This window comes from Zootermopsis nevadensis, unplaced genomic scaffold (assembly GCF_977971745.1).
Source record: "Zootermopsis nevadensis isolate Lab colony 2312 unplaced genomic scaffold, Znev_1.0 Znev_ptg000012l, whole genome shotgun sequence".
Classification (NCBI taxonomy): domain Eukaryota; kingdom Metazoa; phylum Arthropoda; class Insecta; order Blattodea; family Termopsidae; genus Zootermopsis; species Zootermopsis nevadensis.
Window position 1 is genome coordinate 470,288 of NW_028259144.1, and position 15,510 is coordinate 485,797.

Consider the following 15,510-nt stretch of genomic DNA (forward strand, 5'->3'; position numbering starts at 1 on the left):
GTGCACAGCCTCACAGTTCCAACACTGTGCTGCCTAACAACAGAGACACACATTCTTAATGTCACTTTGCTTTGCAGTGATTGTGTTTCAGACAGACTGAGACACTCTCCTGAGCCATGGGGCACGTGCAACTTTAGATTACACTGCAGAGGATGCTTACTGAATTACTAAGCAGCCACCTGTACATTCTGTTCAGTCATCAGAAGGACAGAAAAATCAGAAGCATAAATTCACAGAAATGTATGTGCGCATGCTTCAACATCTCACCAGCTCACCTCAGCTGCTCCTGACGCTGCTCAATGTCAGCTGAGTAAGGGCTCTCATTGGCTATCAGTTTCATGGCGAGCTCCTCACACTGAGCAAACCTCTCGGAGCCAGCCTCAATGCGATGCTTGAAGTCATCAAACTTGTTCTGGAGCACCTGTACCGCCACATGAAAACAAGCCTTGCTGTGAGCACTGGACAGTTCGTCCAAATACATCAATAAAACTCACGAGTGCCGATTACAGTTCCAGTGAAAAACTAATTCTGAATTTCTCTACCCCTATTAAAATAAAAGATGATCCAATTCAATCTCCATATTGAAAAACATCCAAGTTCCTTTATATACATTAATATCAACATCGCTTTAGTCTTTAATGTGACCATTGTCTAAGAGGTATTACATAAAATTGGGTCCAGATTTGTTTCTCCCATCCAAGTAACATGCTTAGCCCATCAAATATTTTACGACAGCCTTGCTCTCAGACGTCACAATATCATGCAGCTCACCAGGAGATGTTCGTAGTCCTGTCCGTAGTCCTCGGACGCGGCGGTCTGCACCTGTTCTCTTATCCACTGCTCCAGCTCTGCAGATTCCAGAAAGTATTCGTGGCGATACATGGACTCCATGAGACGCTGCTGGCGTGAAGTCGCAAGGCGCTGCAATGTGCGCATCTGCTGCTGTATTAACTGCTGCTTGGCTGCCACAGCTCGTGCATCGGGGTGCTTTGCGGCCACCATGGCACCAGCACTGTGCCCCATCTCGTTCACAATTCCACTGTACGTGTCCAGCTCCAGTTCCAGAGCCTGCAATGTGTATGACAGACAGACATACATCTATGTGGATCCAGACACTACAGGAGTTCACCTTCCTGTGTTGGCAACCCTACAGATTATGTTCAGTAATTTTTACTAATTGACTCCACAATCAAATAACAGAGAGAGAGAGCGAGCACCACTGATGTGGTCAAAATCAAATTTTGACCGTAGGTTATTTAACAAAACTATCTTATCTACAGATGAGAAGATTATTATAAAGGGTAATGGTTTTTGGAAGGATGAGATAGAGGCCCAGTTCACCTGGTGAGAGTATAGGAACACAAGAAAAAAGCTTTATAATGGGATTACTTGATTTCGTGAACTTTAATAAAATCAGATTAAGTTACTTAGAATTGAAGGAAAGAATGTGAACCAACCAAACACAACCACACATATCTGTGGGACCTGACTGAACTCAGGGAAACCTTAATTGCAAGAAGCTTACTGACATGGGATCCTAGAAAATTAAACATAAATGACAGAGAGTTTTACACGGAGATTCCACTATTATTCACCCTGACTTCCATCGAGTAACAAGCCAAAGTTGCCAGGATGCAAAGCTAATCATTCACCTCCATCTATTGCTGAGGTTATGTCTGCAGGACAACTTTACCTTCATTGCCAACACTAATCCTTGGCATAAAGCATTCACAGACATGAACTGCTGCACATCTAACATGTGACGTGTTGTAATGTGGGACTGTCAAAACTCACTGTACCTCAAAATAACATCTTGCCCAGTGTCGATATATGGTCTTTCTATTTGAAATTACTATTACTGATGTTTACAGTGTTCAAGTTGCAGTTTGGCTCATAACCTTGTGTTTGGTTAGCAGCTTGGTGGCAGCGTCTCGGTCCCGCCCGTAGTCTGTCGAGCTAAGCACGTCATTCTTCTCATTTAGCCAACTCTCCACCTCTCCAGCCTCGAAGAAGAACTGCTGTGCCTTGAGGGACAAGTCAAGCTTGCGGCTGCGATTCTGCGCTTGCTCCTGCAGGTCCTGCCAGGCATCTTCCAGTCCCAGGCACAGGCTTTCAATCTGCGTTAAATCGCATCAGTTAGATATTGCATTGGTTGCCATGTGACCAGGGTATAAATTGCGCTTTAGAACTAAACAGATGCTCCACACCAACAGAAAATCCCAGAGAAATGACCAACGCCTCCAATGAAGTGAATTATTAGAATGCAAGTTCAGGCACAAATTCTTATGAGTTGAGAAAATGTCTATGTTGGTTTTCTGGGTGATAACACAATGTGGACTTGTAGGTCAATACCAATGTTTTGGAGGAACATACTGCCTCCATTCAAGTTTACACAACACTAAAACTTAGAAGAACAAAACAGATAGTTATGACGCCTCAAGGCATTAGAAATAGTTTCTTTACATAAAACCACTGTGAAACTAACAACATGGCATCTAACTGTACCCATGTCCTATCTGTGACTAGTTTCAAGTGCATCTGATGATACAAAGTTTGTGGCGACGAACAAAAGGTGACAGCCTGAGCGTGCCTCGGCAGCAATGCTTCTGGCATGTATCAGGAGAGTATTCAGCTTCAATTCAGACCTAGAAACTGTCCATTTGGACTTCATTAGCAGCTCTCCATGCTACTCACACATTATTTAAAATCTATCATAAGCCACAATTTATTACTCATTTAAGAAAAAAACCTGGTATGGCACAAACATGCGCTAATGACACTTGTCTAAGCATGCACACAGACTGCTTGTCCTACTTCACTAAACAAGCATGCAAAATATGTAAGGTATTTGTGAACAAAATTCAAGGCCTGAAACTTAAGGACAAAAAATTCCTGAACACCAACATGGATTTTCAGCCACAGCGATTATTTCATGTTTCTTCGGTGCGCCACAAGATAAACAAATGTCAATGTTTACTAGCCTGTCCCAGAAAAAAGTAAGAAAATAAGCTATGATAGCAGTACTTAATGAAAACATTTTTTCACAAAGACGTCAAAAGAAATATTCCTGACACAGGAGTATAGCTTCGTGTCAACCGTGTTGGCCGGCTAACACACATATGCTGTGTCGTGACTTGTGACTGCGCATCCTGGAAGGTAATGTATGATGTATATACTCACTGGCTTGACACACAGTGCACAAAACTTTTCAGCAAAGTAAACCAAAAAGTACTCTCACATACTTCACACTAGTTGGAATGTTTGTAAATCTTTAGTGACTGTTAGCAGGGGCTATCTAGTATTTGAATATTATGGCCATTTCAAAATCTAATTCTACAGAACACATTTTAATGTTATCCTTCCATCTTATTTTCAGTCCTCTAAGATATCACATTCTAAAACATTTCCGTGTCAAAATTCTGTACACATTTATTTATTGCTTCCCCCCACCCACAAAACCAGGCAACACGAACATGCACTTCACTTACCCCACTCGATCTCCATGCCAGCACAGTGCCATCTGGAGGACAAACAAACTAAACTCAACACCAATAAACCTGCAGAATTCCTCTGATTTTCAAGAAAACAAAGTGCAAGCAGTTAGCTCTCCACACCTCTTTAATACAATCTTTCTCAAGGAGCTAAAAGTTGCTCAGGCAGTCAAGAAATTCCCCAACATTTATGAAATGCCAAGGTTCACTATCAAGGCAACAGGCCACAAATGGACTTTATCCTTGATCAATTGAATCAAGTTCACACCTTCCCACTCTACGTCTTTATGCCTTGGTCTTCCAATTCCTCCCTCAAAGAGGAAGGACAAACAGTCCTTGAAATGTTGCAGACTAATTCCATACTCGCAGGGCTACCACATTAATTCTAGAGTCTGTCGTTCCCATTTAAGCGTGTAACAGTACAGCTGAGTCAGAGACAGAAACTCCAAGTTACATATATTCACCGAGTGCCTGTGAACAACAGAGATCAGCAGAATGCACCTCAACTGCCAGCAGTAATTCATACAGCAGAGACCTGGGTGCTGCAAGAGAGTCAAGCTGTGCTTCGGCTAAGAATGACAGACAATTCAGATCTCCTCCAGATAGCAGAAATCGACAATAAGTGAATGAAACAACCACAGAACTGAAATATTCTTCATTTGCTGGTCGCGCAGTTCCTTCGATGCCTGGAGAAATATAATATTTGGCTGCAAAATCAGATTGAGGGTGTTCTTTCTGAGCTGATCTGTACTGTGTGACATGTACAGTTAGGTCTTCACAGCGCAGAACAAAATTACAGTGAGGCAAAAGTGGTAAGCTGTTGTTATGAAGGGAGAACAGAACACATGAAGTAGTAAGTGACCCTTTCTTTCTTTCTGTACTAAATGGCGTTGCTTTTCTGACTGCACCTGCTTGGTCTCCGGGTGAGCCTGCTCAATGAGGGCCCGGCCAGATGCGAGAGCGCGGTCGATCATGGGCTGGTGCCCCGTGATCTCTGCCTCCAGTTTACGATGTTTCTTGTGGAGAGACTGTGCTTGATGCAGGTTCTGCCCCAGCTTGTCAGATGCTGCAAGAGGCAGGTGCTCCTTGATCCACTGCTGCTCTGCATCCAGTTCAAAAACAAACTTGTGAAACCGTAGCGACTCCTCCAGCGCCTCGCGCCGCCTGCTGGCCGGTTCTCGAAGAGCACTGAACCTGCAGTCATTTAACATTCATAACAGTAAAAGTGTCTACCAAATGAACGTCTAAAGTTCTACACGTGACACAATCCTGAGCTAGTTCGGTCCTCATGACACATTTATCACTTACTTGTCCTGGCAGCTGCGACTGGCTTTTAAGATGCTGTCTGCATCAAAGTGGCCTTCGTGTGCCATCTCCCTGCCCAGTCCCACCAGGTCACTCACCTTCTGATCCCACTGCCTCATGTCACTCTCCAGTACCTGCAGCAACACAATCTGATAATGCTGTATCAACTTCACAAGTCTAGAATAGGGGTTCGGAACCTTTCAAGACCTGAGAACACATTCACTCTTTCTTACAAGTGAGACCATAACATTCAAAATTTCAGAAACTTTTTAAAATATATTACTTTCTACTGCATCTACAACTTTATATGCAATTCACATCCCTTATTCAAATAATCTTCACTTGCAGAGAAAACTGACAGTATGTTTCATGGTATATGGTCTATAAGGCTGAGTATGTTCAAAAACTGCAGACAAACACACCAAGTACAATCTCTGATGTTGCTATGTGCTGAGAATAGCGGCAAATCTTTAATACACATTACCTGGTGCTTCTTGAGCAGCTCCTTGCAGTGCCGCAGGTCGGTGCCCACTTCAAGTGACTGAAGGCTAAATTCCATCTCCTCCAGCTTCAGACGCGCGTCTTCCATCGTACGATTGTAAGTGTGCTGGGCGGCTGCCTGCTGCAGCCGTCGGCCCTTGTCACGAGACAATGCCACCAGCTCCTCCCATGTTATATTGAGGTCTCGCAACATCTGCCCGACATCTTCCTGCCGGTAGTTGCCCTCTGACAGCAGCACCTGCCCAGTCTGCAACACACCAAGCGTTTTCTGCCAGATATCTCGCAAGGCAATGAAAAATAAAGACAGCGGTCTTCTGGGACATTGCATCATGTAGTCTGGTACATATTAACTGATGTTTCAGAGGAGCTTACCATCTCCATCATCAGGGTGATGAGTATGTACTCATCCCAGAAAATGGCCACCTTCATACCTGTCACCATCAGAATCTAAAATCCTCATGAAATACAAGACGTCTGTAATGAAAGAAGAAAGACTGACTAACCTTGTTGACTGTGCGCAGCTGTCCCTCATTGGCGTGCAGTTCTCGTTCAAAGGCCTCATGCTTCTGCAGCTTGCGCTCCAGGTTACTAAGATCCCTGTATGATTCATCACTTGCAGTCTTCAGCTTGTCTGCCATCCAGCCCCGAAGGTCGTCCACTTCTGCTGAGAAGTCCTGGAACCTGTGGGACGCACCTAGCGCGGCCTGCCGATCTGCCGCAGCTTCCTTCACTGCAGCTCGCCGTGCCACCACCTGGTCTCGCCGTTCATCAATACTAGGCAACGATGCATACAATATGTGTAACCAAAACACAACTGCAGCAAACCTCACTTCACTAAATGTAGCTAATAACGCCATTCTAGGATAAATCCTGTTCACTGGCTGCAAGACTGCACAAAGATATCAACTGTGACATAAAGTGACAGCTCTGAAGCTTTAAACATAGCATTACATAAAATCAATACATTTAATTTTATCATCTCATTTGCATACTTGCTTACTATAGGCTGTAATGAATGTCAGGCAATGTTTCCCAATTCCTACCCATATTCCGAAAGATACTCCGAGAGGGACTCACTATTTGCTGTCATAATGTCCGGCTTGTATCAGCTTATCTGCCAGCTCGCTGAATGCCTTCAGCCGCTCGTCTTGTGCAAACAGGGTGTTCTCGAAGTCTTCGTGTCGTTTCATCAATGCCTCAACATCATCCAAGGATCCCTGTAACGGCATCACTCTTACAAATGCAGGGAGAAGGCGTAAAATACACCATTCACAAATTGCAAGGGCAGAATGGAATTTCATTAACCTACTCAAGTGCAGTGTTTAACTCATAGCTGCTTATAATACAAGACTCACCCCCAAGTCTGTGTTGGCTAGAAAGACCTCGTGGCTTGATGTCGAAGCCTCGATCTGGTCTGCCTCCCTGTTCAGCAGCTGCAGGTCCAGGCACTGCCGTAGCCAATTGCCCTTCTCCCCAAACCCACGCATGACAGCCTGGTCCTCGGCCGTCAGCCGCTCAAGTCGCTCTGCCACGTCTGTTAGGGCCGGGTTCCTTTGCAGCAGTTGCCTACCCAGCCCGGTCACCTCCCGGAACTCATCTTCATGTGCCCGAATGTCATCGCCCAGCTCCTGATGTTTCTTGAGTAGGTTTTCTGCTGTTGTCACATCCCGGGCACTTTCATCTGCATTCAAAGCCTCTTTCACTGAGGCCATCCAACCAAGCTGCAACATCAGCGCACTTCATCAAGACCATTTACACATGATCCATTTTAAAGCCAGCAAGAGGTCACCTCTCTTAACTCTGGAATAAAACCATATCCATCATGCACATACACACGCGGTCTTATAGTCAACCTAACAGGACAGTCATCGTGCCAGTCGACACTCGTTTGTGACAGGAATGGATAGTAGGAACATTTCCATTGTGACCACATACAACACAGTGCACTCGAGTATCACAACTCTTGTATAATCAACACTCAACATGAGTTGGGGAGTTAAAGCAGAGATTGTTTTAGTGACACAATGTCCTCACAACAACGGGTCCTACAGGTGCAACCAAGTATTCCAGTTAAAACATTTATACGTAATCATTCCAATCACCTACCAGGTTCTTGGAGCTATTCATAAAGATCTGGTGGCCCACAGCATCCTCCAGGCGAGAACGGCGTTCAATGGCCTTGGCTTTAACCTTCTCCCAGAGGTCCTGTACTTCCTTCTGGCGTGCATTTACATTTGCTCTCTCATTTGGATATGATGACTTCACAGAGTTGGCCAAGAGGTTCACTCTGTTCACTTTCTCTTCCACAGGGGCCAGCTCCCGCTCCAGGTGCTGATGGCGTCTCTGCAGCGCCTGCACCGTCTTGAGGTCGGGCCCCAGCTCGGCCGTGTCCAGTTGCGTCATCTTCTCCAGCATCCAGTCCCGTGCCTCATCACATGTTCGGTTGAACAACTCCACACTGCGACATACCGTGAGAATGAATCAAGAAATTGACAACCAACTCAGTGATGTTATGGTTGGAAATGTTCTGGTGCATATCTGAAATCTGTGAACTATGAACCAGCAAGGATTAGCCCTACTGCTAGGGACTCAGAAAAATTATAAATACCAAGTCAGAGCTGTCTTCACGCTTACTTTGGTGACAACTATTACTGTTCAGAATGAAGTGTACGGGGCCTTATTCTAACAAATATTTCTTCCTTTCACAACACTTCACAAACAATCACCTGGAAGCCCCCTCAAGGCTGCGCTCCTTTTGCCCCTTGAGCCAATTGAGGTGATCCCACAGTTGGTGGATTTGCTTCTGTCGTGTACGCACTTTGTCCAGCTGACTATGGCCTTGGCGTACGAACTCTTCGACAGCCACATCCAGGGCCTCAATGCGCTTGCCGCTGGCCGAGAGATCCGTCAGGAATTTCTGCAACAGATCAAGCACAAGGAATAAATACATAGTACCCTGTTGACTCCCACTGATAGGGTGATACAGCATACAACCACTCAACACACCTCAGCAGCAGCAGCAGCAGAGCTTAAACAAGGAAACAAACGAACGGTGTCCTAGTCCAGTAAAATGCAACATTAATCCATGACTTCTTAGACCAGAAGACAGCTATCCTTACTGGGATCTCCAGACAAGTTGTCAAATAAGAACTTATACAGGCTTAGAAATGCCTACCACATGCTTTCCAATTCACAATTCACATATACACCACATAAAAACATTCCCAATAAAATTTACAAACCAAATTAGATGTTAAAGAATACAAAATGCAGCAGTCATTTCCAGTTCATATCATTTCATTCAACTGACAAACAGTGCAGTGTCTGACATCTGATTTACAACTCCACCACGAAAACTGATAGTGGATTGTGACACTTGCCGACTTTCTTAGTGGCTTGTTCCGGTTGGGATTCACTGCAAGAAACTGCATTGTAAGAGTGGAACACGTCTGCCAAATCCCTCACCTCATACTTGCGCTTCGCAGTCTCCACATTATCGGTCGAGTCGTCAGCTCGCAACATGCGCTCTTTGTCCTTGATCCACTTCTCAAAGTCATCACACTCTCTGTAGAACCCATACAGATGAATCGAGTCTTCCAGCAGAGCGTGGCGTCGCTGCAGATAACACACATAATCACATTTATACTGGCTTTTGGAATGTGACAAATGAATACGTGTGGTCCACACAATTAACATCATGAGCAATAATAAAACCACGTGTTTACAAACTAAACAACAAAACAGATCACACACTCATGACTACTAAATTTTAAATTTTTAACCAAGTAATCAAATTTATCACTTACCTGTGCAAGATCAAGAAGTTGGTTGTATGTAGTGTTGATCTTATTCTGTCGCTTTTCAACGTTCTCATCCTCTGATTTCCTCTTTTCTGGTCGCCCTGCAACATTAACATGTTGACAACAAGAGTCCCACTTTCATCCACGGTTCAGTCGATAACAACTTCCGATAAAAAGAAATTGGGAGCGGGATCAATTTGTAAATGCTTTCACAAACACTTGCAAGCACTTCAACACTTCAAGGAGTTTTCCTAGAATATTTGTTACAGCCAATCAGACTTCGCTATGTGCAATAAATACAGATGCCTCTCCATGTACTCACCAACAGACTTCATGGGCTGAACCCTACGGGTGGGAACGACTTGCTTCACCATCCTCGACTTCTTGACGCGCCGCATCTCGCGGATCTTCTCCGGGCGACGTACCTGGACCTGCACCACCTTGGGTTCAATCTCACGCACATAGTTGGCAGGCACAAAGCCATCAGTGCCATCTGCCTTGCGCACATTCCACCAATCAGGGTTGGTCTTGTTAAGAAGGAACATCACTTCACCTTTTGCCATAGTCATACCCTGCCCAGTGAAAGCGTACAGACTGCGCACCTGGGGCACCTGGCGCTCCTCCAGCACTACGCGATGCTCAATGCGCTCCACTGGCTCCTCCTCCCAGTAATCCTGAGGCACCAGTCGCACCTCCTGATCCAGTTCCTGTACTGGCTCCGGTTCAGACCAGAGCTACACATACAGTCCACAGGATGACAAACTTTGTAACTAGCATCGACACAATTTTGGTGGGGGAAAATAGCTTATAAATCTGAGACAGATACAGGCACATAATAATAAAATGTATGCAAACACAAAAATTTTTGGTGATGCGGAGCTCACACTGAAGTGTTGAACCTTCAGAGTTCATCTGAGTTAAATAAGTGCACACAAGAGCACCCAGTCTCTGTGCAGAAAAAACCGACAGCTATACAGTTCAATTATCAAAATTTCTTGCCGTACGCACGTTTATATTCATCAGTATCACTATAAAATGGTATTTAATATAAAAGTTACAGATAACCTATCTTCACAGCAAATTTCACATGCTTCAACAGTCAATGCTCCTGAAAGGAAAAGTAACTACAGACTTCAAGCGAGACCTTGTAATCATGGTAGTTATACTAAATAAAGACAACTTCCACTCACAGGAAAAGTATGACAGGAATCAAGACACCAAAGCAAATGGACAAGGCACGATACCTCAAGAGTTGAGATGCCAGCCTGCACCAGCTTCTCGGCCTGGCTGTTGAGGCTAGCTACGTCTCCACTGTAAGCATTCAACTCCCCTTGGAGATCACGGTGACGCTGCAGCAGTGCTTGCGCACTTGGTTCGTCTTCACCGTAGTCTGTTGACGCAACAAGTGCCATCTTCTCATTCAGCCATGACTCTGCTTCATTGGCATCCGTATAGAACTGCAGGTGACAAGAGAACAGGTGAGAACTGACAGACCTATAAAACTGAATTCTTCTATTTTCCTGTAATCTCACAGCTGGCAGGATACTACACAAAACTTTCTGTAATATACAAAATAATCTTAATCCACTGCTGTTTTGTTGTTACATGGTCATTTAATGCAGAAAGTGAACACATGCAGTAAATTATATAAAAGAAAATTTGTTTGATGTCACGTTTTCTTCTCCTTTTCCTCAATGGCCACGTTTTGTACAGAGTGTGATCCTCACGTGGCTTTCCAGGATAACTTCTGCTTCTTAGTCATGCACCCCTTCCTACTTGCAACATGGGACACGCAGTACCCACCTGATACGCCTCTGCCGCATCCTCCAGCTGCTTCTTGCGCAGTGCTGCCAATTCCTGCAACATATTCCACTGTTCCTGCAGACTGTCGATGCGAGACTGAATCTCCTGTGAGCAAGGATGCTTGTCGCTTATGAGCTGGTGCCCCACTTCACACAGCTGCTCTGACTTGGGGCGTCTTGCCTTCATCTCATCCTGCAGAGCCTGCGGCATTACATACATTTACTCTGGAGATTGTCAGGTGGCAACAGATAAACGCAGAACATCTGCAGAATGAAAAACACGAGGGAAAACAAACAGTACATCCTACACAACTTGCCCTAGCACTGAACCCAGGTGTCAACGACATGAAAATAATGAATAATACTTAATCTATCAATACCATTACACAAGATGCAAACACCCTGATCTCTTGACCACATCGGTCATGCTTTCTTAGCCATTCTATCGATTTTGTTCTACAGTAGCTGATGTGGGTGCCACATCTCATTGGGCATAATGGAGCATTAATTACAACTACAGATGAAACCATGGGTTCAAAGCTTGTGTCCTATACTGGACACTAGTTAAAGTTATCGAAAGATAGTTCAACGTTGACTACATAATGCTTACACCACATAAAATGTAAAAACAAAGAAAGATGATTTGTTTTCACCACTTGCGACAAGTATTTTCTAGTGTGCTTCAGTGTCACGTAGTGTTCATTACATTCGTGTGTGATGAAGTTATTGGAATATCAGTATAGAGTGGCAATTGATAACATCATTTAGGTTATGCTGCCTGATTAAAGTCAACTGGTGATTTCTTTTAAACTAACTGCCCTACAAAAATTTAACTTAAGAAATTAAGCATAAAGGAAACAAACAGAACATTCATCGTGCCAGTTATGTAAGGACACATTTCTGAACAAGTTACATTTGCTGCAGAATTATCTTACTGCATATCACATACACGTAAGTTAGTATTCAGCAAATCATGAATATTTATGTGCTAACCTAACACCAGATATGGGAGCCAATAACAATAAAAATTAAATTACGGAACCACTCATCAGACCGGAATGACAGACACGCGGGCAACTCCTGATGCCCCGTCTTATGAGATCAGTCTGGGTTTGCAGTACGCATTATAATAGCAGGACAGACAACATTCACAAGTACCTGAAACTTGGTCTGGTGCAGCGCAGGGAAGTTCAGTGTTAGCGTAGTGTCAGCATGCAACAGTAGAAATAGCATAACAAGGCATTAGAACAGCAATGGTTCAGATCTGTGTTAGCAATGAAATCTACCACAACCATAGCATTACTAGTGACTCATTTTAGCATTCAAAATATACAATTATGTCACTTTTACTGGCATGTACGTTAGTAATCAAATATACAACAAGACAACTAGCAGTTCTAAGCAAGTGAACCTTAAAGCTGGGAATGAAATTCTTACACTGTACAAGAACTGTTCAGACAGCATCAGTTCCCCATTTGCTGACTGAAGCAGGTAATGTAAAGAAATTAATATCATTATACTACGTGAAGAGACTATGTAGCACGACTGTGATGAAAAGGCAAATCTTGCGAGCAAGGAAAGCATCTGATAGCGTGTCCAGAGGAAGAGACTGTGGCATGTTTTCACAGCACGTGAATCAAGAGTTAAAGAGAACAATGGTTCATATGTATAAAGTGGGTGTTCCTCAAAACAAACCACTATGAACTTACCTTGTGTTTCTGCTGCAGACTGAGCACGGCTCGCAGGTCCTTGGCCGAGATACCTGCCTTGCAGATGCGCTGCTTCTCCACAACCCAGGATTCCTCTTCCTCATGGTCCTGCAGGAAATGGAAGAAGTTGCGAGCGTCCTCCAGCCGGGCCCGCCGGACCTCACTACTTTCAACCAGGCTGAAATGCAAGTACATAATGGACACCTTACTAATTTGTACTCTTCACCTCATAATGTCAAAGCTGTCACATCAAGGTTATGATGAGAAAGAAACAACAAATGCAAACAAAATTCTTTTGCGAAAAATCCTTATGGAAACAGGCCACTTAAAATCAAGACATACCTAAGTAGCGGGGATATAAACTGAGTTGGGACAGGGAGCAGTGGTGCTTGCAGTTAAGCCAACGAGTTTAAAAAAAAACAGAATTTTTTCTCCATCACCTGTCATAGGCAGAGGTGAGGTGGCCAAGCCGCTGCTCCAAAAGTGGTGCCTCGCGATGGCCACCGCTCACATACTGCTGTGCCTGGCGTCCAAGCCGACGCTGCGCCTCCCCCAGGGAAGTCACCTGTAGCTCTGCGAGGCTGTGCTTCTGCAACAGGTCCTCCACTGCAAGCAGGTGTGGACCTACATCCTCTGACTGGAAGTTTCCCTAAATAATAGAATTGCAGACCGTATCACAGCAATGGTACTTTTTACTGAAGGCTTTGTGCTTTAAAACTACTTTTCTTGCCAGCCAGATCCTCATCTGTACAAGTAGAAAGAAGTACTTCAATTTGGTTAAGGCAGATAATGCTAATGTTGGAGCATGATGTTACAAGTACTTCATGAGGTACCCACATGCAGGTCTGCAATGGTGGTCATAACAGTGTCTATCTCTCGCAGCACGGCCATCAGTCCGCACAGCATCGTCAGGTTGGTCTTGTGTTTGTCTAAAAGCAGCAGCAGTTCTTGCCACCGCTGCAGGACCTCCTCTTCTCGACGTGTCACACGCTCCTTCCCGTGGTAGTTCTCACGAACCAATTCATCAGACATGTTTGTCAGGTCATGGAACCGCTCCTCCTGCAAAATGTGCCATAGTTTGACAGGATCAGGAACCTGAACATTATATAACCAACGGAACAGCGCCATTGATACCAAACTCTGCATAACAACTGGTACTGAGTCAGTTCAATTCTCACAGCCTGTTTCCTTACCAACCATATCAATATTTCACGTCCAGCTCCGACATCTTTCAAGGTTTCCTGACTATAACGTTTACATACAGTTTTATTTTCCCCATCGAAGCTACATGTTCAGCACAATGTTAACTCATGATTTCACAACACTAATATTTAATATTTACATATTAACAAATGACAAGACTGTGAATAACATTACCATACATTATTCAAAGCTAAATGTTTTCAGCAAATGATAAAGCATCTTAAAATATTAAGATAAGTAAATATTTTGTCTGCTTCAATTTATTTTGCTTTTCAGGTCTCTGAATATGTGAACGTTGTGTTCAACATGCCCACCGTCAACCAACACAGTCGTAAAAAAGCTTAAAATGTTTAAGTTCAGCGAAGGAGGACAGGTCAATCACATACCCTAGCCAGTATGTCAGCACTGATGGCTTCATGTTTCTTAACTGTGGCATCCACCTGAGTGAGGTTGCTGCCATAGCGAGGATCAGACAGCACCTGGATCATTTCCTTGAGGTAGCCCTCACGAAGCACACTCTGCAACACGCATATTTCAGCCTCACAAATGGTCCCTCCCTTTCCATAACCTCTGCGTTTAACACAGCTTGGCCAACCCATCTCAGCCATAAAACTTGCTCACAGCTGATTTGCATTACAGCCTGCAATGCGGGTGTGAGAATGTTTCTGTGGAACTGGGCCATTCTATTAGAGCCACACGTTCTCCTCAGCAATCTGTTCTCGAGCGACACCGACGCAATGGACAAGCGGTGCGTAATTCAAAATGATACATATTTTGAAAGCCAGACAAGACGACAGAAAACTCTAAATCAATCGGTAACATGCATATCCAGAGTTTTACTTTATTATTCAGCCTTCAAATGAATAATCGGCAAATTGCTATTTGCTAAAAACTTGAGCATTTTCACCTTTCTCTCAAACTTGTAATTGAGCTGCTCGAGTCGCTCTTGACGAAGCAGTTCCTGGCGCAGCGCAACTTCTCGCCGATGCTCCGCGCGCTCCAGTCCCTCCCAGCTGCGCTCCAGATCATGTATGAGCTGCCCATCCTGAGGTGCAAATGCCGGCTGGTTCAGAGACTTGAGTTGTGTGTTGATGTGGAAATACAGTGCCTCGATCTCACTGCGTTCCTTGTACCTGCAACACAGTAACCAAACCATCTGAAACCCAATTCACTGAAAACATTTAATGTTTACCACTGCCTTCCAAGTGTTCATTTTTACAAAAACTTAGCCAGCAAAATTCTTGTTTACTGCAACTGAGGTAATGTCCATCACACCACAATATTTTACTTCCTTCAGTTCATCCTCTTGCAGACTGTGACCACAAACTTATGTTCTTCCCTCAGGACACGAAACAACCATCTTAATCATCCATGTTCTGGAATTTCTTCATCATTCTCTCCACTCACTTTGGGGGCTTCTCCACTGTGCGGTACTGCTTGAATAGCAACAGCTCCTTCTGGATTCCTTCGAGGGAGTTGGCGAAATTGTGGTCTTCAAGCTCCTTCACCTTTTTGCCGATCCACTCCAGCAAATCGGTTGTCAGGCGCTCGTAGTGCACCTTCATCTTGTCTGCATCCATCATCTGCCCCACGATCTGCAGGCACAACATTGACACGAGAGTAATTTGATACAGAGTCCGAGGAGAAAAGGCTGATAGCTCCACGCAGTCAATGCAGTAGAGCCCGTCTTTACTTTGCA

At 44.3% G+C, this 15,510-nt stretch overlaps 1 protein-coding gene across 8 annotated transcripts in view; it reads right to left on the minus strand.

Moving 5' to 3' along the window:
- kst (spectrin beta chain, non-erythrocytic 5 kst) overlaps nucleotides 1–15,510 on the minus strand; it is a 47,644-nt gene that overhangs the window by 20,723 nt on the left and 11,411 nt on the right. For 5 of the 8 annotated variants that reach the window (XM_087348156.1, XM_087348159.1, XM_087348155.1 and 2 more), the window contains exons 8-30: nucleotides 15,219–15,406; nucleotides 14,719–14,944; nucleotides 14,198–14,329; nucleotides 13,446–13,667; nucleotides 13,049–13,257; nucleotides 12,609–12,786; nucleotides 12,058–12,069; nucleotides 10,901–11,101; nucleotides 10,342–10,554; nucleotides 9,420–9,831; nucleotides 9,104–9,198; nucleotides 8,763–8,912; nucleotides 8,024–8,214; nucleotides 7,404–7,755; nucleotides 6,653–7,018; nucleotides 6,375–6,514; nucleotides 5,801–6,071; nucleotides 5,281–5,544; nucleotides 4,800–4,930; nucleotides 4,400–4,685; nucleotides 1,899–2,117; nucleotides 772–1,068; nucleotides 276–421 (exon numbers count right to left, since the gene is read on the minus strand). In XM_087348156.1, the coding sequence (XP_087204282.1) occupies nucleotides 276–421; nucleotides 772–1,068; nucleotides 1,899–2,117; nucleotides 4,400–4,685; nucleotides 4,800–4,930; nucleotides 5,281–5,544; nucleotides 5,801–6,071; nucleotides 6,375–6,514; nucleotides 6,653–7,018; nucleotides 7,404–7,755; nucleotides 8,024–8,214; nucleotides 8,763–8,912; nucleotides 9,104–9,198; nucleotides 9,420–9,831; nucleotides 10,342–10,554; nucleotides 10,901–11,101; nucleotides 12,058–12,069; nucleotides 12,609–12,786; nucleotides 13,049–13,257; nucleotides 13,446–13,667; nucleotides 14,198–14,329; nucleotides 14,719–14,944; nucleotides 15,219–15,406 (4,901 nt within the window). The remainder of the gene's footprint in view (nucleotides 1–275; nucleotides 422–771; nucleotides 1,069–1,898; nucleotides 2,118–4,399; nucleotides 4,686–4,799; nucleotides 4,931–5,280; nucleotides 5,545–5,800; nucleotides 6,072–6,374; nucleotides 6,515–6,652; nucleotides 7,019–7,403; nucleotides 7,756–8,023; nucleotides 8,215–8,762; nucleotides 8,913–9,103; nucleotides 9,199–9,419; nucleotides 9,832–10,341; nucleotides 10,555–10,900; nucleotides 11,102–12,057; nucleotides 12,070–12,608; nucleotides 12,787–13,048; nucleotides 13,258–13,445; nucleotides 13,668–14,197; nucleotides 14,330–14,718; nucleotides 14,945–15,218; nucleotides 15,407–15,510) is intronic. The other 3 variants (XM_087348154.1, XM_087348157.1, XM_087348160.1) reach the window with 1 other exon arrangement.